The following is a 17,968-nucleotide window of genomic DNA, read 5'->3' as shown; positions in this document are numbered from 1 at the left end:
AGGCGTGTTCCCCGCACCTTTTTGCATTTTCTGGTGCGAGGGTGGCTGGCATGCTGATCTCATTGACCACCAACGCTGACGATTTGCCGTCACTTTCTGTTTAGTTGCTTGTTTTGTCGGGGAAGTTGGATAATTCCCACTACGCGATTCAGCTTGTGGGGCTGCTCAGGTCCCGGTAAAATAGGTCTTCTGGTCGCCGTTTCCGGTTGTTCGATATATAGGTAGCACAATGCCCGGAAAAAAAACCGGACTGCAAAATTTATTCCCCACCACCACAAAAAAAGTAGCCCATTCAATCTGCAGTCATTTTGCCCTCTGCATCTATGATCTGGCAAAGCAAAAAACGTCATTGTGGCTATAAGTAGTGCCTTTTGCATCAAGATAATCACAAATCCCTTGAACGCATATTCTTTTCGGTGTAGAGTGGTGCGCGGGCATATTGTTCGATTTTGGTGCTGGTGCAATTGTGTTGGGAGAGGTAGAGTTTGGGTGGGGAAAAACATTTGCAGTCCGTTTTTTTTCCCTAGTACGAACTCCAAGCAAGCAAGCAAGCGATCGACAGCCGAGGCGGGGTAGCCGCACGACTCCTCGCAACGACCGCCACGTGCCCTCGAACAACCGGAACGGGCCCCGATTAAAGATGGCAGGTACCGCCCGTGAGATGGACAGCAAGTCAGCAATGACGTCGAACGACAAGCTGGCATTGCATTATCTATGTACTAATGAGTGAGGTGGCTTGAGCTGTGCCAGGGGTGCAGGGGCAGGCATGCCATTGACTTTTAGCCCCGGGGAAGTGTGGACGGGCTGGCTGCAGCGCCTTACCCCTTGGGGGGTTGGGTCATGCGGACCAAATCTTCACACCATCCGTTTCCTCCTCGCTGGCTCTGATAGGCTGGAGCCTTTCCAAAGCTTCCCCAACGACGCATTGCCCAGCAACTTGGGGGTTAGCACTGCAGCCGAGATCGCCTTGGCGGGCATCACTTTGGGAGGATTGAGGTCCTCGGCTGCATATCAAGAAACGGACCTATCAGAATGTCGGGTCGACTTTCTTTTGCGGCTTGAAATCATGGCTCACGGAAATGTTTTATTTGTCCTGCTCCGACTCCAATCTCCCTTAGTATGTATATTGCACGTTCACTTCTGCTCCTTGTCGATGCGTGCCCATCTTGGTGAAAGGATAAACTCGAAACCCTCCAAGTCCTTCCACCCCGGCCCTGCCTGTGCCTTATCCCTCCTCACTCGCGGACAGTCAGGTTCGACCTCTTGATTGTCACTTGGCCTTTTGCGTCGCTCCAATTGCCGCCCATATAGGAATCCGACGGCCGCATCTTGACTACCCGGACTTGCAGCTCCTCTTGTTGTCCGTCGTCGCTCATGATCACGCCTTGGATTTCCAACGTTCCGTACTGCAAGGCGTCCGTGGTGGCCATCACCTCGTAGCCGTCGATGAAGACGTTCGTGAGGACCGAGTCGGAGGGGATTTCAACTGACATATTGGTTGGCAGGTGCCTGTCGAGGAGGTGATTTCTGGGCTCGTGGTATTTTCGCTTAATTCTTGCTGGTGCTGCCGAGTGTGATGCGTGGGCTCGTGGTGTTTTGGTCTCCTTGTTGCTTCTTGGAGTTGAAAGTTGATATCGCAATGATGGACGATGATGGCTGAAGGAGGAAGAGTGGTTTGTAGTGGTCGTTGCAATGAAGGATGGTAGAATATCTTGAATTTTTGGATCTGAGCTGTGATGGCATATTGAACTGCACCGCGTCGGGGCAAACAGAGCACGTATTCATGACTGGACTTGGGATGCTCTCTGGAAGCCACCCACGGCGCTCTTGCATTGCCGGGACTTAAGAGCGAATATTGTCAGGAGCCATGGATCCCACCCACATGCTTCAACAACACGCCCTCTCCCAGCTCTCCTCCCTTCTGTTCCAATCCATTCATCCATCCATCCATCCATCACATCACCACAGATGGAACTGCCCGCCCCCTACGACGCCCACCTCCTCCCACTCGATGCGCATCATGTGCGTCCGCAGCACCTGCGCCACGCGCTTCTCGTGGCTGACGTCGTACCATCTGCCGCCGGCCTGCGGCTGCACTAGGTATATGTTGGAGACCCTGACGCGCACGTGCGAGCTCGGACTGCTGCTGTACGGGTCGTCGTCCTCGAGCACCTTGCCCTGGAGGGAAAAGGGCCCGTTGGGCCCGCGGTCGGCGACGCCCTGGATCAGGTCGCCCTTCCTGTACGGGCCCGGCGGCGCGCCCTCGGGCGGTGGCGGGCACATTGAGAGGTTCTGAGGTGCCATCTTTTTTTTTTTTTGGTCTCTGGTCTTGCTTGGGAAGTGGTGCGGGAAATGGGTGAGTTTGGTTATTGCGGTCGACGAGGCGCAGATAGAGGTGAGGAGCTGCTTGTTCGGTCTGGGCAAATGGCTCAGGCGGGCTGCATTTAAATGTTTTTTTTTCTATCCTGTTCCTTCATCACCGGACAATAGCGGCAAGAGCGCCTGTTCCTTTATCACCGGGCAATGGCGGCAAGAACGCCTGATTCTTTATCACCGGACAATGATGGAAAGAACGCCTGCTCCTTTATCATCGGACAATGGCGGCAAGAACGTGGTGAATAGCAGCACATAGGTGACCTCATCCCCACCGAGTGAGCGTCAAAGGCACGTTGAACAGGAACACACAGTAGTAGTCACTAGGTTGGATTTCTAATCTCCGACTACCTATTCAGGCTCGTCCGACGGTGCTTTGTACTCTCATGATGGTCGCGAGCAGCCTTTGCCGCACCAGTCAGGACACTCCTGCCATTCCACTGCCCCCCCAGTTCCCGTCAAGAAGAAGAAGAGAACTTCCGAGATACACCCCCCTTGGTTTCACCCCTGATGCTGCAGTGCGTAGCTTGGGGAGACAGAAAGCGAGAGAGAGAGCGAGAGAGCTACTTCTTGGGGGCGTTGTTGCCGCCGGCCGCCGAGTTCTTGGCGGCCGCGGACTGGGCGCGCTCCTTGAACCCGTCACCGCCGCCTCCCTTCTTGTCCTATCCGCACAGGAAGTGGAATCTGCGGTTAGCGTCAGGGCACAAATGGGGGGAGGGCGGCTGCATGGCCGATGATGATACGTGGATGCTGCCTAGCCGCAAAGGAGAGAGAATTTGAAATAGCACAAGTGATGGGAGAGTGTGTGATACTTGCAGTATTGCTCTGGATGACGGAGGCGCGCTCTTGAGTCATGGGCTTTCCCGAGCCCTGAGGCTTGTCGTTGGAAGGCATCATGATGGTGTAGTTGTTGGTTTGTTGGTTGTGAAGTGTGGAGTTGTTGGTTTCTTGCTTGTGAAGTTGAAGTCTGTGTTCAGGAAGATCGAAGCGTTCAAGTGTGTGTAGAGATCTGTGAGATGGCTCTGCAGAAGGAAGAGAAAGAGCGCCACTCTACCCCAGCGGCCTTATTTATACTCGCTGAGGCGCAGGGGCTACTGCCATACCGAGGACCGAGGAGTCAACAACTGCGTGCTCTCGCATGACACAGCTCAAAGCTGACTGGATATCATACGCCTCAAGGCAAGCATGGCGCTTCCTCCAACTTGACAGAGATCCATGAGCCATCTTGAGAGTCTGACAGCGATGAAGTGCGTTAGATCAGGCACAAAGCATGCATGTCATAACTTCCCGACAAAGTGACTGTTCAGTTTGACATTGATAGCAAACTAACAGACCCAATCCCCTCGACCTGTTTGCAATGCATTAATGTTAGGTTCCACGCCGCAGGTTCCTCTATCTTGTAGCGATACTGTACAATGACCCCTGTGTAAGAAGTGTATGCCGTTCTTGGATAAAAAATGATGGGAGGAGTCTACATCTAGGAGTGTGAAGAAGGGCAAACGGAAACAAGTCACTCCGTACCCCGCATCGAATCCCTCTCGACAATCTCAGCGATGGCAGCCCGAACAACCTGCCAGTCATTGGCAATGCTTCGGACAGGCTCCTTTCCTTTCGAACTGCCCCAGTTTGCCGGTACCGACATTCTCCTGTCACCAATCCAGCCTCCGTTCCGCGTCTTGCGATAGGCCACGGGCGCCAGCGATATGTGCGGCACATTTATTCCGGTACGTGAGAGGGATCTCTGCGACGCCACGACCCCGGCGGCCGTGGCCTCGCACGCGTCCCATCGAAAGTCTGCTGGCAGGCTCTCCGTGTCGACTTTGCCCGGCGCCGCGTTCGCGCCTCGCTGGCTGCTGTTGCTTTTCTGCAAGGCGACGCGCTCCGCCACAAAGTTGTTGCGCCCAATGCGCGTGATGTCTTGGTAGACGGGGCCAAACGCGTCGCGGTCGACGAGGTCTCGCAGCCATTTGGTCACCTCGACGCCCGCCTCCTTGATGTTCCATGCGTCACCCATGTGTGCGATCGAGACAAACTCGCACGCCAGATACCACAGCAGCCTCTCGAAGCTGCTTGTGACCAAGACGTCGCCCCTTCTCGAGTTGGGTGGCTGCTGGCGTGACTGGCCACCCTTCTGGGTGCTCGCATCGTCCGGAAGCGCTGGGAGATCCCCCTGCCGCACCTGTCTCCTGTAGCGGCACGTCGCCCAGAAAGAGACGAGCGGGTCTATTTCGCCCGTGGCGATGACTATCTTGTCGACGGGGAGTCCCATGCGTCGAACGAGGAAGCAAGCGATGATATCGAAACTCCGCGTCGGCAACACGAGCCTGACCTTGTCGGCCTCCATGTCAAATGATGGAAGCACCCTCTTCAAGGCGAAGAATGCATGGATCCAGATGACCATCTGGGATAGAGTGCGCGCCCAGCTGATCGACGACGCCGTCGCAAGGTTGAGATGCGGCTCCAGCGACCTGCTAGTGATCGCGAACAACATGTCGATGATGCCCTGACCAGACTATCGTCAACATGAGACCCTCTCCCCGGCCATCCGCTTGCTCGGTTCGCACTGCCCAACTCGTCCAAGGTCATGCGGGGTCCATCTGCTCACCTCGCAGTCGTCTTCAGAGCCCTTCACCACGAGTGTGTGGATATTTTTTCTCGAGGCAGCGAGGGTCATCTGCTGTGCATCATCTTCGTCTACGTCATCCGGTTGCAGCCTGATTATAGACACGTCTCTCCTGTCACCGAGCGCGAGCGCAATCGCAGGTTCGTCGGCGGGATGGAGGATGGCGATGTGGTGTCTGTCTAAGTCAGGAGCATGGGTTTAGTCCAGCTCCTCGCGGGTCGGGGGACTGCCATGACGACACACCTTTGCCTTCCTTTCCAGCATTTTTCCTAGCTAGGAAGTACTCGAACAGATTGCCGAGCAGTCGCAACTCCATGTCCTCAGGTAGACCCTTGGGACCGTGGAAGAGCTCGAGAAGATACAGGCCATCCGACAGCCGCACCAGCGGTGGCACCACGGTGTCCTCGGCACCGAAGCTGCGACGGACGATTCCTCGGAGATCCTCAGGTGGGATCTCGGCAGGGCTGATGAAGATGGAGAGCAGCTCGAACGCGATGTCCTGGAAACACAAGCGACTCCATTCTTGCCACTCGGCGGGCGTGAGGACTGGGATCTTCTCTGGTATGAAGAGTCCGCCGTCAGGTGTAAACGTATCAAACAGGCTGTTCTCAAAAAGCAGCTGGAACCCAGGGCGTTAGCGAAGACAGATCGGGACGCAATGCGGGGCGAGGAGGTGGAAAGGAAGTAGTCAGGTCCTGCCAAGCAGTAGAGATCACATACCCTATCGTCTTGACCCCGGGTGCTTATGTAGCGTTGAGCCGTCGTGTGAGTGATCCTCAGAGGGCAGTTGAGGTCGAAGCCCTCATGCGGCTCTGAGCGGGCCATCAGGTCTAGCGGGCAGCCGAGGCACGGCTGTAGCAGGCGAGATGGGACGTATGCACAGATGGAGACCCGGCCGGCTGGGAGAGGAGGCGAAAAAAAATAGTATGACAAAACACCCCAGGTGAAGGTAGGTAGGATACGGCGGCTTTTGCCAAGCTGCCACGCAGCTCTGCAGGGCGACTCGCCAAAGGCGTGCAATGTGAGACAAGGCAACCTAACTAGGTCTTCTTGGAGAGGACTAGTGAGGCGGATCTATGAAGTAGTGGATCGGGTTCAAAGCAGGAAAAACGGGAAGACAAGGAGGACGAAACGCGTGAAGAGACAGGGAAGACCGGACGACGGAGAAAAAAATAAACAAATGCACGATTAAAAAAACAAGATCAAAAGAAGACGACAGGAGAGAGAGAGACGTGTGGTGGAGCAATCACAACAGCCAGAGCAGCGTCTTGGCTCAGGCGGAAGGCTGGCAGACTGGAACCCAGCACAGGTAGATCGAAGCTAAGGGATGATGGAGCCTGTCCTCGGGGAAGAACCCGCCCTCGTGCTTCCCCCCAACGACTGGGGCAGCCGGATTCCTAATTTAGAAGGCGCAGGTCCATCGTGCCCGCCGGGCTACTTACCGGTGCCACGGCAGCGGAGAAGCTGAGGAAGGACAGGGAAGAAGACGAGAGAAAAAAAAAGCAAGCTGGCAGGAAGCCACGTTCCGCTCACGCTAGCGCTGCTACTACTGTCGTTGCCGTGCCTTTTTTTTTTTCCACCAAAAAAAAATCTACGAGAGGCACCACCACCCAGGCACCCACCTACCACCTTCCGCCCAAGCAAAAGAAAGCGTGGGGTCTTGTGAGAGATTGAAAAGATATGCGTGCCCCGCACTAGGCCTTATGTGGAAGTTGCAGGCTCTCAAAGGCGAAGAGATCGGGCGGAAGAAGAGTAAAAAAAAAAAAGAAAGCAATAGCAGCCCAGGGGCAGGTGGTCAAGGGAAAGGGAAAGAAAGAGCAGCCCGAGGGGAGGGTGGTGATGCAATTCGTGGTCTTGGCGGCGAGCAGGCGACCCCAACGGCATTCTTGGCGGGCAGGACCACAAAGGGAAGGCTGCCCATTCGTCGCTGACCGCCCACCCACCTGCCCGCCTGCCACCCACGCCCTGACCGCTCGCTTCCCTCTCTCCCTGTGCTCCTGCTCCCAACCCCGGGTCTCGGCAGCCCTTCCCGCCCACATCACAGCTGGCTTTCGGTGGATCGAAAATGCAGGTGGAGCAAGGGGTGCCACGGATGATGGGTGATGCGGTTTTTTTTGTCAGTACGTAAGTGGTTCGGCTGCCCGAGGAGCACAGACGGGCGAGGAGGAGCGTGGCGTGGCGCGGGCAAGGCAAGCTGCATGAGAAGCTAGGTTCCGTGGTGCCATCGACGGAATGTGGTATTGTGTACAGTTCATGATAGGAACAAAACTAAAAACAAGCCAAGACAAACAAAACAGCCCATCGGGGCTGGCTTTGGGCTGTTGCCTTCTCCTCAAGCCCAGCGCCACCCCTCCACTACTTCATCAGACATGAGCAGCCACTTACGCCTGTCCGACCAGGGGGAGTGACACCAAAACAACCCAACAAGGAAACCGCCCAGGAAATGCAAAACAAAAACAAAAAAACCGAGAGCCTATCGGTCGCCCACAGCAACGAACCCATCCTTTATTTGCGCAATGACTTGAGCAAAGGAGCGATCCGGGATCTCCTGCTCAGTCCCACCCGATAACTCACCTTTCCAGCCGGGCCTGCCGGGCTGCAGCCGTTGGTGGCGCCCGCCGGCTTCGCGACTGGTGGTGCTGCTGTTGCCTCCCTTGACACGTTTTTCGAGCCACCATCGAGATCGCCGTTCTCCTTTCCCTTCTCGGCCGGGTCTGTGCTGGCTCCGCGGCTGCCACTGGTGACGTTGGCGCCCTCTGGGGACTCCACGGAAGCTCGGCATGTCTTTTTTTGGGAGTTGCCGTCGCTCACCTGCGACAGCGCTCTCGTCGCGGCGGGGTCGCCCGCGCCTGTTGGTGGGGACGGCGCTGTCGCATGACCACTTTGCTTGGCTGCCGTGGCTCCCTCCTCCTTCCCAGTGGGCTCTGTGACTTTGGCGGCCGATTTTTTGGGCCTCCCTCTCTTCTTCTTTAATGGTGCCTCTGCTTCAGCCACGACCGTTTGATCGACTTCCTGCGTGGTAGTGTCTGCCTTAGGCCTTCCCCTTTTCTTCTTTGGGGGTGCTTCCGGCACCGGGATTTCGAGTGCAGGTACAAGGGCTGCATCCGTCTTTGCGTAAATCTCCGCTGGTGCATCTGTTTGTTGCATCGCAGAAAGGGCGTTGATGACGTCATCGCCCGCTGCAAGCTCCGCGGGAGTCGCCGCCGGCTCGGAGGGTTTAGCCACCCCTTTCTTCTTGCGGCCCCTTTTCTTCTGAGGCTTTGCCTGCTTTTCCGGCACGCGGCTCGGCCCGGCTTCTTGATCTGACGACATTATCAAGATGGGATCTGCGCCCTGTCCTCGGCTGCGGTCTGGCGGGTCCAGTGTGAGCTCATCTTGAGGCCGATTCTGTTCGGTTGTTTGATTGGCGAATCCCTGTGGTGGTAGGGGCGGTGGTGGCGGCTGAGTGTCTGGTAGTCCTCCGGGCATCTCTCTTGCATGCAAGACGCCCGGAGGCTGTGTATCTGGCAAAGTCCCAAATGGTTGAGTGTCTGGCAGCGCCCCTGGCAGCTGAGTATCGGGCAGGCCCTCTGCAGCTGCCGTCGGTCTGGTTCGGCTGGATCGTTGTTTGTATTCTGCGGCATCTTCCCGTGCCCCCTTGGGCTCCCAAGAGTCGTCGTAGTAAACAAATTTCTTTGCCTTTTTAGAGGATCTTGCATCGTCTTCTGCGAAAATGTCTGGAGAAGACGTGGGCTGTAGAGATGAGTGTCAGATATGGGAAGCTCACAAGCCAAACATTCGGTCACACTTACTGCTGGATTTGATTTTCTCTTTCTACCCTTTTTAATTGTGGACGGTGGTGGCGGGACCTCGGCCGTTGAAGGGAGGTGACTGCTGTCCACCTTGCGAGACGAGGCAAAGTGACTAGGAGTCGAGACGGCGACAGTGATGCCGCTTGACCTGTGGTCAGAGTAGTCGATACGGTTCGGGAGCGACGAGCCGTCATCCTCAGGGCTTGGCTCCGACGACAAGGTGAAGACCTTGTAAGCCTGCTTCTGGCTAGAACTGAGCGTTTGCGGCAGCGTGACCTCGATAGTCGCGTTCTGTGTCTCGCGGATCTGCGTCTGGCCCGGCGCGGACGTCGCGTCGGACCCCGCGCCCGACGGCTGGACGCGGTCCCCACTCCTCGGGATGACGACCAGGTCCACGTCGTCGCCCGCTCCGCCCGCCACCTGGATGTTGCCGCCGCCCAGACCTATCTCGTCCGCGAGCTGGGCGCCCGGCGACCGCGGGCTGGCCTGCGCCGCGGCGCGCGGCCGCTTCGCCACGGGCGACGACAGCGACGACGACGCGACCTCGGCCGGCCCCGCCTCCAGCGTCGCGAACCCGGCCGAGGCGAGCGCGCGCTTGCGTTTCCCGTATGTCGTGGCGGCTTTGGACGACGACCCTTTGCCCGCTGTGGCCGGGCTGCTCGGCACGTCCCACACGGCGGCGGCGGCGGCGTCGGCGGCCGCCGCCGCCTTGCGGGACGGTCGGCCGGGCGTGGTCACCTGCGTCAAGTCGGCGACAGCGGCCGCGCCGCCCGAGGTGCGGCGTCTGCCGCCCTTGGAGGTGGGATCCGTGATGGACGACCTCGTCTCGGACTGCCGGCCCCCGGAGCTGGCGTCGTTTGAAGGCGCGGCGGCGGTCTGCGGGATGGTCGCGCGGCCCAGGGGCTCCACGGTCCTGCTCTGCTCCTGGTAGACCCGCTCGAAGAAGGCCGGGTCCGTCGAGCCGCTCCTGGAGGCCTGCTGCGCGCCGCTGGGGCCGCCGTCGGGGAGCGCCGGCCCCGGCGCGGCGTGATCGTCGGCAAGGTAGTAGTCGTAGTCGTCGCGATCGGCCACGTCCGTGAGAAGCGAGTAGGCTGGGCTCTTAAGCGGGCTCAAGTCGCTACCGTCGTCGTCCGAGTCTTCAATCACACGTCGGGTCGCCATGTTTTCTGACGCGCCGGCTCACTCTCCATGGACGGGTTGGGTATTTCGCAACAGTCTTCGTTGTCGTCGTCGTCGTCGTCGATGTCCCGGCAGGATCGCGGCACGTGTCTGCTGAGTGGAGCGGGGGGCCGGACGCGATGTGACGCGGCCCGCGGTCAAAATTGCGACACAGCAGAAACAGCTTCGACACGCGCTCACGTGCGCACCTAAGCTTGGTGTGCGCCCGTTGGTGGGGGTCGGAATAATGGGCCCTGTTGGCCTGACCGCCCGTCAATCGCATCGCTGCAAAGCTGCCGGTTCAGGCTGTCCAAGCGACCGTTGATTTGAGCCTCCCCATCCCCGTCCCACGCCAAAAGTTGGCGGCAACCACAACAGAACTCGACCACAGCGACCGCAAACCACAGTCGCCACCATGAGTGTATGTTGCCGCTGGCCCGCTATAGCCATTTCCCTCCCAACGCCCCCCTCTGATGTGCTAGTCTATGCCTTTGCTAACCCACCGCGCCCGCGCACAGTTCGTGCCCATCAACCCGCGGCCGATGCTGCAAGACCTGTACGCCTTGGCCCCCCCTCCTCCCCGCACCGGCGCCCACAGCCACCGACCGACCATTGCGCCGGGCCTCGATAGCCAATAGACCAGATACTAACAGCAACAACCACAACAACAGGGTCAACAAGGACGTCTACGTGCGCCTAAAGTGGGGCGAGACCGAGTACAAGGGCAGGCTAGTCAGCATCGACAGCTACATGAACATCCAGCTCAGCGGCGCCCAGGAGTACATCGACCAGAAGCTCGCCGGCGACCTGGGGCAGATCCTCATCAGGTGCAACAACGTACTATGGGTTCGCGGCGCCGACGGGGACACCAACATGGATGATTAGGAGGGTCTGATTGGGACAAGTGAGCAGCACATCGGCGGGGACAGCTCGCGGGAGGCCCCGTCTCGATGGTTGGAGGAAACAAGAGTGGAGGATAAAAGCGAATACCTAAAACTGTACCGGAGCATTGGGTAGATGGCGTTTTCATATGGGAATTTGCGATTCGCCTAATTTTCCTCGAGGTCAGGCCGAGGTCCTCTTGAATAAATGGAGAAATCCTTTTGAGAGCGGGAAAAGCCGCTATCTTGGACTACTACTGGGATTGCTGCCAAGTAGAAGAATCAAAATCCTTCAAAGCCCTCCCACTAGAGCCTACCAATCCAACCAATGACCAAACTCCAGACTTTTCCTTCCCTTTGGCAAGCACACTAACCCATTCCCTACATCAAGCAAGCGACCTTGCGACTGCTATGCATCTCCGAGGCGCCGACCTTGAGGCGCTGCGTTGGGCTAACCCAGATGAAGGCCTCGACCATCCACTCGTACCACACTTTGGTGTCGTCCGTCTGCCGCCACATGCTGACCTCGAGCTCGGCGTCTTCGGGGAAATAAAGCGGTTGCTGTGTAACAGGAACGACAAATGGCGTCAGTGTCTATAGCATCAAACATTGCAGGCAGGGCAGACGAAGACATACCTTGAGAGGAAAGAAGATGGGGAACCACGAGATCATATCCTTGCTCTTCTGATCGATACGCTCCGGGTGGATGCTGATCTCGACCAGGTCCTTCTCCTTGCCGGGCACCTGCGACGCGTACAGCGTCGACTCAAAGTACCCCGCCAGGCCATGGACCGCGCCCCTGCGCCCGCACACAAAGGTGAGGTGACAATGGCGCGCATTGTGCTCGTTGAGCCCCGCGGCGAGGTTCATGCTGCCGCCGCCGGCGCGGTTGACCCTCCTGTGGGGCCCGTGCTGTGCCGCCCAGCGCTCGGCGAAGGGCAGGCGGACCGGGTGGACGAACTCCCAGGCCTCCTGGATCCGTGGCTTACCGGGCACGCCCTTAGCGGCGAGGAAGTCCATGGCGAAGAGCCGCACGACCCAGGGCGTCTCGAAGACGTGCGCGTCGGGCCCGCCGGCCGAGCCCGTGGCGTGGCGGTTGGCCAGGTCGGCGTGGATGCGCGGGTGCGCGGCGGGCGACAGGTGCGCCGTGTACGAGTGCGGGATGGAGATGCCGTGCGGGCGCGCCAGGTGGCGCTGGATGCCGTCCAGGCACTCGGGCGAGAGCTCGTTGTCGCCGAACGACCCCAGAAGCTCCGTGACGAGTATGTCGACCGCCGGCGCCGTGGTGCCGGGGGCCACTGCGCCGGCATCGCCTGGCAGCACGGGGCCGTCCCACTCCCGCATGTCCGTCTTGACGACGCGTACGCGGCCGCCCCACTCGCGCTCGTTCTGGCGCAGCAGGTACACATATGCGTTCTGGTTCTTCTCGACGGCCCACAGCTGCACGGGGAAGCCCGTGGTGGCGCTGGCGCGCAGCACGCGCGTGACGAGGGGCCCGCGCCCGGCGCCCGCAACCGCGACGACGAGCGCGCCGTCGCTAGACGAGGTTGGCTTGTTGAGCATCTTCCACTCGGCCATGGCCTTGGCGATGGCCTTCTCGTATTGGTCGTATTTGACGGGATCTCCCTCGAACATCTCGTACGTAGACGACTCGAGGTTGTCCGACAATGGCTGCAGTGGTGACTGCAACCAGTCCTGGAAGCTGACGAGCGCAGGAGTCTCCAGTGTCGAGTACGGAGGCTGCTGGCGCTCCAAATGTTGTAGATATGCGACCTGGGGGTTGCGTTCTGGCCTGGATGTGCGGCTGCTCATGCCATTGTGCGCTTCCGCGAGACTTGGGAACTCGTCGGCTGTGAGCTTCGTAATCTCTTCTGCAGTTGGGCCGACATCATATAAAATCATCCAGGGGTAGTTCTTCAGCCGCATGTACATGTTGATCATGTCCTGGTGATGCTTGCCGAACGAGGGGTTGCCCGTCCTGTTCTCCTGAAAGCTTGTCGGGCCGAAGGTCAGATAGTGCAAAGGCTCAGAGAACCACCGAGTCTGGAGGTCCTTGTCTGGAAGTCTGCATGGAATCCTCAGAGCTATACGCCACGAGTTAGCTGAACTGTTCCTGATACCAATGCATATTATGCCGTGGTTCCATGTATACAAGGAAAGGAGGTGCGCGCCGTACCAACAAACAGCCTCGCTGTGTACTCGTTCACAGTTCTGATGGTGTGCCAAGTGCCCCAAACACCAAACAGATCTATCTCGGCAGCTTCGATAGACAGGGGCTTGCTAGCAGTTCCATTCACGGTGGTAGAGAGTAGGTCCTCCTTCTCCTCGAGGCCCGGTTCCCGATACATGGGCAAGTGGATGATCAGGTTGACCCTCACGCCGACGATGAAGGCTTCCTGAATGGCGCGGGCATACTGGGCAACGCCCCTGGAATCGGCATCGATCCGGGGGCCAGGAACAATGACGCTGCGAGCGCCGCAGAAGTTTGCGTATGCAACCTCGAGGTTGAGGGCTTGACGCGACAGGCTGGCAACCACGGGATCTTCAGCACACAGGTCGATCCAGGGACTTGAGTAGGCCACCAGGGCTCCAGAATACGGACTCGGAAACAGCGATGTATCCGCGTTGGTTAGAGTGGGCAGTATGGGCCCTGGAAGCGAAGGGTTCGCCTTCTCAGCTTCACTCAGGCCATGCTCCTGGACCTCCTTGATGTGGGAGTGGTACAGATCCACGACACGGCGGTGGAAGTGGCGATTGGTGATGGGCGCAGTGAGGAAGTTGAACTGGTGGTTTGGCCGATCTTATCAGCGTATGCTCTCACTACTTTGCGCCCTGGGCGCAGGCACTTACACCACATGACAAGACATGGGAATGTTGTTTTTCCGACAAAACATCCCGTCTGTCGGAGTCGTGCTGCCCGATGGCGAAATTTGGCCGGCCGATGGGCTGCTGGAACTCATAAGATTCGGGGTTCATCTCTCCGGGTGTTGACATCTTGTGGGTGTGCTGAGGTGTGGTCCAGGAACCAACCGACTGAAGTGGAAGCCTGAGCGTTGTGAATTGGTACAGCCCGGGGTTTGGTGGTGCAGTGACGCACAGGGCTTAAACCCAGCTGGGCAAGTCCGAACGACAAGGATTCTTGGGCGGAGTCGGGCTCTCGCTCCTTGCATGCGTTGTCAGGTTGCGGAATCGATCAATGAAGTTCAAGGCTGGTAATGGCGAATGCCTCGTCACGTAAAAATGAGGAGTTGGTGACGCAACGCTGCTTTGAAACGCGGGGCTTCGAGAGAAACCAAGCAGCTGCGATCTTGAGATGGCGACGGACTCTCTATCGCGAGCAAGGCTCTCTTCCAAGTGCTCTTGATAATGCGGGGTGTATTTTTATTTTTTATGTTTTTTTCTTCCCCTCTCTCCAATTCCCACTCGCAGATTCTTTCGATTCTCAAGGACCCGCCCGCAGCCAAATGCTCCCAATCACCATCGCTCCTTACCAGTTAGGCATTGGCAGCTTTTGCCAAATCCGAACATGCTGTCGTCGATATGGAAGAAATATATAAACTGTCAGGTACCTAACAAGGTATTTATTGCCCCAAATTTTACCAGCGCTTATCTTCGTTGGGATGAGCACGTTATCACAGTTCCCGCCGTCATTGCAATATCGCCCGCTGTGAGCCAACATCATGTCATCCAAATCCATATTCGAGTAACACTTTTGAATGGCGGCTACGGAGCTGACTCGGTCACACCCAACCTGCCGGCCGCATGACTCCTAGCCGATCGGACCCTGGCATTATCTTATCACCAGCGTGCCTGATTGGCTGCTCTCCTGGGCGGTCAAAACTTTTTGCTTTGTGCCGTGTTTGCTGCGCGCTTCCCAGCAGAAAGACACCGACCCGACCCGCTAGTGCGACAAAGACTCTTGACCGAGAATCGCTTCCTTTTAACCCCGCGCCGCCGCTGTCTGTGGCGCCTGCTCTTGTGATGGCTGACAAGAACGAGTCAGGTGTTTTCAAGGGATCCAAACGTCCCAGCGCCGACGAATCCCCCGGATCCCCCACCCAGAAGCGCTTCAAGGGCTCCGACTCTGCGCCGCCATCCAAGGCCGACAGCTACAATCCCTACCTAGCACACATGTACGAAAACGACCGCAATGGGGCCAACTCGCCCGCGTCCCTCGTTGCTGGCCTGAAGCGCCACGCGACGACGGCCGAACAGGCTGTGAAGCTCGAGGAAGCCGATCGCAACGCCTTCACGGGCGGCGAACACAGCGAGAGATACTTCAAGATCCTCAGGACGCGCCGCGACCTGCCCGTCCAGCAGCACCGCCAGGAGTTCCTCGATGTTTACCACAGCACCCAGATCATGGTGTTCGTCGGTGAGACGGGTTCTGGAAAGACGACGCAGATCCCGCAGTACGTGCTGTACGACGAGCTCCCCCAGCTCAACAATAAGATGGTGGCATGCACGCAGCCCCGCCGTGTCGCCGCCACGTCGGTCGCGCAACGTGTCGCAGACGAGCTGGACGTCGAGCTCGGCCAGGAGGTCGGCTACAGCATTCGTTTCGAGAACAGGACGGGCCCCAACACCATCCTGAAGTACATGACGGATGGACAGCTGCTTCGCGAGACCATCCACGACCCAGACATGTCCCGCTACAGCTGCATCATTATCGATGAAGCCCACGAGAGAACGCTTGCAACAGATATTCTGATGGCACTGCTAAAGCAGCTGTCCCAGCGGCGCAAGGACATCAAGATCATCATCATGTCGGCCACCCTTGACGCCGCCAAGTTCCAGCGGTACTTTTACGATGCGCCCATTCTGGCCGTGCCCGGCCGAACGCACCCTGTCGAGATCTTCTACACGGCCGAGGCCGAGCGTGACTACATCGAGGCGTCGGTACGGACCGTCCTGCAGATCCACGCGACGGAGGGCAAGGGTGATATCCTGCTGTTCTTGACAGGCGAGGAGGAGATCGAGGACGTCTGTCGCAAGGTGCGCCTAGAGGTGGACGAGCTGATCAGGGACGCCGGCTGCGGGCCCATGACGGTCTATCCTCTATACGGAACGCTCCCTCCGAACCAGCAGCAGAGGATCTTCGACGACGCTCCGCCGCCGCTCCGTAAGGGCGGAGCTCCCGGACGGAAGTGCATTGTGGCGACAAACATTGCGGAGACCAGTTTGACCATCGACGGTATCGTCTATGTCGTGGACCCTGGTTTCAGCAAGCAAAAGATTTACAACGCGCGCATCCGCGTCGAGTCGCTCCTTGTCACTCCCATCTCGAGAGCGTCGGCGCAGCAGCGAGCTGGTCGTGCCGGTCGTACGCAGCCAGGAAAGTGCTTCAGGCTGTACACGGAGGCGGCCTACAAAAAGGAGCTCATCGAACAGACCTACCCCGAAATCCTTCGGTCTAACCTTAGCAACACGATTCTAGAGCTCAAAAAGCTCGGCGTGGACGATCTGGTCCATTTTGACTTTATGGATCCGCCAGCGCCCGAGACCATGATGAGGGCTCTCGAGGAGCTGAATTACCTGGCATGTCTGAACGACGATGGAGACCTGACATCGCTCGGCCACATGGCCTCAGAGTACCCGCTAGATCCTGCCCTAGCCGTGATGTTGGTGTCGTCACCCGAGTTCTTCTGCTCCAACGAGATGCTCTCCATAACGTCGCTGCTGTCGGTGCCACAGGTTTTCATGAGGCCGACCAGCAATCGCAAGAGGGCAGACGAGATGAAGGAGCATTTCAAGCATGATGAGGGAGATCACCTGACACTGCTCAACGCGTACCATGCTTTCAAGGGCGAGATGAGCAAAGGGACTGACATGAAGAAGTGGTGCCGCGAGCATTTCCTCTCGCTCCGGCACCTGAGCAGCGCCGACAACGTGCGGGCGCAGCTCAAGGGGATCATGGAGCGCCAGGAACTCGAGCTCGTGAGCACGTCCTTCTCGGACAAGAACTACTACACCAACATCCGCAAGTGCCTGGTTGCGGGCTTCTTCATGCAGGTTGCACTTCGCGAGTCCTCAAGCGGCAAGATCTACCACACCATCAAGGATAACCAGATCGTGATGTTGCATCCCAGCACCGTCCTGACCACCGAGTACGACTGGGTCCTGTACCACGAATTTGTGCTCACCTCCAAGCAGTACATCCGAACAGTGACTTGGATCAAACCCGAGTGGCTTTTGGTGAGCGATTTTCTACGTCATTCCCTTTCTTTCCTTTGACAACGCACCTCGACCCCATACCCCTGTGGCCCATTTCTGTATCTGGCCTTGCGCAGGACTAACTCATGTGCCAATGTTCCAGGATATCGCTCCGGCCTATTACGACCTCGCCAACTTTGAGGACGACAGGGCAAAGCAGGCGCTCAAGCGCGTCGCTGAGACGATCAAGAGGAAGAAGGCCACGCGGTCCCAGGCTGGCGGCTCCTCCAAGTATTAGAGTTTTGCTTCTTTTTCCTTGTAGTCCCACCGTTACGGGGCCGACAAAGGGGGGGCGTGGCCGCATGCGGGTTTGCCGCCGGCAAAATTTGCATTTCATGGACGCTGTCCGATGGCAGGGTGCTGGAGCGGTCTGGCTGTTTGTACCCCGAGGTACCTTGACCACCTTGACTCCTGCGGAGGTACCCAAGCGCCACACGCGCAGGATAACATTTCCTATCAAGTCGAGACGCGCCGAGGCCCGGAACGGGGCAGCACGGCGAAGCTAGCGGCATTTGATACCATAGCTCAGCTTTACAATGACGAGGATCAAGATGTATTATTGGTCCTGCCTCCATGTGCTCTGACGGATGTGGCTTGTTTTTTCATGTTGTCTGATGGCAAATTGTTGACCCTTGTCGAGCTGAGGGCTCATCAAGCGGACTTTCTGGGCCGCCGCTAACGGAAGGGAGACGGATATCGGATGTATTCCGCGTAAGGTGTCTCCTTGGCAGCGTCGATGCCGGGGAATGCTAGGCACGCTTCCCTCCAGCCGACAGCTGGGACGGAGCGGAGGGTCTATTGCGCCGTCTGGGCTCGCGGGTTTCTGTTTTTGGGTGTGTGGGTGCTGTCGTCCCATGCCTATGGAGGTCAACCTCGTTGCCTGAGCGTGGCGGCTCGATGAAATACGCACGCATTTCCGACAGCTCGAC

General features: G+C 58.1%; 9 protein-coding genes across 9 annotated transcripts; 2 read left to right on the top strand and 7 right to left on the bottom strand.

Annotated features, from left to right (window-relative positions):
- Window positions 1-89: 89 nt before the first annotated feature.
- GGTG_04435 (hypothetical protein) lies at window positions 90-389 on the bottom strand (the record flags this gene model as incomplete). The annotated part of the gene is made up of 1 exon (XM_009222231.1): window positions 90-389. A coding segment is annotated over one exon (300 nt), but the record flags the coding sequence as incomplete, so codon positions are not given.
- Window positions 390-1,235: 846 nt separating this feature from the next.
- On the bottom strand, window positions 1,236-1,493 carry GGTG_04434 (hypothetical protein; the record flags this gene model as incomplete). Its single annotated transcript, XM_009222230.1, has 1 exon — window positions 1,236-1,493. One exon carries the CDS (start codon window positions 1,491-1,493, stop codon window positions 1,236-1,238), a length of 258 nt encoding a protein of 85 aa, XP_009220494.1.
- A 466-nt stretch (window positions 1,494-1,959) lies between these two features.
- On the bottom strand, window positions 1,960-2,304 carry GGTG_04433 (hypothetical protein; the record flags this gene model as incomplete). The annotated part of the gene is made up of 2 exons (XM_009222229.1): window positions 1,960-2,091; window positions 2,128-2,304. 2 exons carry the CDS (start codon window positions 2,302-2,304, stop codon window positions 1,960-1,962), a joined length of 309 nt encoding a protein of 102 aa, XP_009220493.1.
- Window positions 2,305-2,689: 385 nt separating this feature from the next.
- GGTG_04432 (hypothetical protein) lies at window positions 2,690-3,363 on the bottom strand. Its single transcript, XM_009222228.1, has 2 exons — window positions 3,190-3,363; window positions 2,690-3,035 (listed from the first exon to the last, which is right to left on the bottom strand). Exons 1-2 carry the CDS (start codon window positions 3,268-3,270, stop codon window positions 2,937-2,939), a joined length of 180 nt encoding a protein of 59 aa, XP_009220492.1. The 5' UTR covers window positions 3,271-3,363; the 3' UTR covers window positions 2,690-2,936.
- A 287-nt stretch (window positions 3,364-3,650) lies between these two features.
- On the bottom strand, window positions 3,651-6,559 carry GGTG_04431 (hypothetical protein). Its single transcript, XM_009222227.1, has 4 exons — window positions 5,717-6,559; window positions 5,240-5,615; window positions 4,979-5,175; window positions 3,651-4,876 (listed from the first exon to the last, which is right to left on the bottom strand). The coding sequence occupies exons 1-4, from the start codon at window positions 5,819-5,821 to the stop codon at window positions 3,884-3,886; spliced, it is 1,671 nt and encodes a 556-aa protein (XP_009220491.1). The 5' UTR covers window positions 5,822-6,559; the 3' UTR covers window positions 3,651-3,883.
- A 536-nt stretch (window positions 6,560-7,095) lies between these two features.
- On the bottom strand, window positions 7,096-10,053 carry GGTG_04430 (hypothetical protein). Its single transcript, XM_009222226.1, has 2 exons — window positions 8,788-10,053; window positions 7,096-8,728 (listed from the first exon to the last, which is right to left on the bottom strand). Exons 1-2 carry the CDS (start codon window positions 9,946-9,948, stop codon window positions 7,502-7,504), a joined length of 2,388 nt encoding a protein of 795 aa, XP_009220490.1. The 5' UTR covers window positions 9,949-10,053; the 3' UTR covers window positions 7,096-7,501.
- A 172-nt stretch (window positions 10,054-10,225) lies between these two features.
- On the top strand, window positions 10,226-11,170 carry GGTG_04429 (small nuclear ribonucleoprotein F). Its single transcript, XM_009222225.1, has 3 exons — window positions 10,226-10,366; window positions 10,464-10,501; window positions 10,617-11,170. The coding sequence occupies exons 1-3, from the start codon at window positions 10,361-10,363 to the stop codon at window positions 10,828-10,830; spliced, it is 258 nt and encodes an 85-aa protein (XP_009220489.1). The 5' UTR covers window positions 10,226-10,360; the 3' UTR covers window positions 10,831-11,170.
- Window positions 10,898-14,356, bottom strand: GGTG_04428 (protein arginine N-methyltransferase). The gene is made up of 4 exons (XM_009222224.1): window positions 13,677-14,356; window positions 13,003-13,609; window positions 11,463-12,910; window positions 10,898-11,387 (listed from the first exon to the last, which is right to left on the bottom strand). The coding sequence occupies exons 1-4, from the start codon at window positions 13,818-13,820 to the stop codon at window positions 11,208-11,210; spliced, it is 2,379 nt and encodes a 792-aa protein (XP_009220488.1). The 5' UTR covers window positions 13,821-14,356; the 3' UTR covers window positions 10,898-11,207.
- Window positions 14,357-14,667: 311 nt separating this feature from the next.
- GGTG_04427 (pre-mRNA-splicing factor ATP-dependent RNA helicase prp43) lies at window positions 14,668-17,602 on the top strand. The gene is made up of 2 exons (XM_009222223.1): window positions 14,668-17,021; window positions 17,143-17,602. Exons 1-2 carry the CDS (start codon window positions 14,808-14,810, stop codon window positions 17,275-17,277), a joined length of 2,349 nt encoding a protein of 782 aa, XP_009220487.1. The 5' UTR covers window positions 14,668-14,807; the 3' UTR covers window positions 17,278-17,602.
- Window positions 17,603-17,968: the final 366 nt, after the last annotated feature.

The sequence above is a fragment of the Gaeumannomyces tritici genome (assembly GCF_000145635.1).
Source record: "Gaeumannomyces tritici R3-111a-1 unplaced genomic scaffold supercont2.2, whole genome shotgun sequence".
NCBI classification, from domain to species: domain Eukaryota; kingdom Fungi; phylum Ascomycota; class Sordariomycetes; order Magnaporthales; family Magnaporthaceae; genus Gaeumannomyces; species Gaeumannomyces tritici.
This window is presented reverse-complemented; position numbering and strand designations above follow the sequence as displayed.

Excerpts from the sequence above, each read along its gene's own strand:
- GGTG_04432 (XM_009222228.1), bottom strand. The coding sequence starts at position 3,270 with ATGATGCCTTCCAACGACAAGCCTCAGGGCTCGGGAAAGCCCATGACT. Across the intron at positions 3,036-3,189 it reads CCGTCATCCAGAGCAATACT|GACAAGAAGGGAGGCGGCGG; the intron begins GCAAGTATCACA and ends CTGTGCGGATAG.
- GGTG_04431 (XM_009222227.1), bottom strand. The coding sequence starts at position 5,821 with ATGGCCCGCTCAGAGCCGCATGAGGGCTTCGACCTCAACTGCCCTCTG. Across the intron at positions 5,616-5,716 it reads CCCGGGGTCAAGACGATAGG|CTGCTTTTTGAGAACAGCCT; the intron begins GTATGTGATCTC and ends CCTGGGTTCCAG. Across the intron at positions 4,877-4,978 it reads GCTCTGAAGACGACTGCGAG|GGCATCATCGACATGTTGTT; the intron begins GTGAGCAGATGG and ends TAGTCTGGTCAG.
- GGTG_04430 (XM_009222226.1), bottom strand. The coding sequence starts at position 9,948 with ATGGCGACCCGACGTGTGATTGAAGACTCGGACGACGACGGTAGCGAC. Across the intron at positions 8,729-8,787 it reads AGAGAAAATCAAATCCAGCA|CCCACGTCTTCTCCAGACAT; the intron begins GTAAGTGTGACC and ends TCATCTCTACAG.
- GGTG_04429 (XM_009222225.1), top strand. Across the intron at positions 10,502-10,616 it reads CGGCCGATGCTGCAAGACCT|GGTCAACAAGGACGTCTACG; the intron begins GTACGCCTTGGC and ends CCACAACAACAG.
- GGTG_04428 (XM_009222224.1), bottom strand. The coding sequence starts at position 13,820 with ATGTCAACACCCGGAGAGATGAACCCCGAATCTTATGAGTTCCAGCAG. Across the intron at positions 12,911-13,002 it reads CACAGCGAGGCTGTTTGTTG|CTCTGAGGATTCCATGCAGA; the intron begins GTACGGCGCGCA and ends CGTGGCGTATAG. Across the intron at positions 11,388-11,462 it reads CCATCTTCTTTCCTCTCAAG|CAACCGCTTTATTTCCCCGA; the intron begins GTATGTCTTCGT and ends CCTGTTACACAG.
- GGTG_04427 (XM_009222223.1), top strand. The coding sequence starts at position 14,808 with ATGGCTGACAAGAACGAGTCAGGTGTTTTCAAGGGATCCAAACGTCCC. Across the intron at positions 17,022-17,142 it reads TCAAACCCGAGTGGCTTTTG|GATATCGCTCCGGCCTATTA; the intron begins GTGAGCGATTTT and ends CCAATGTTCCAG.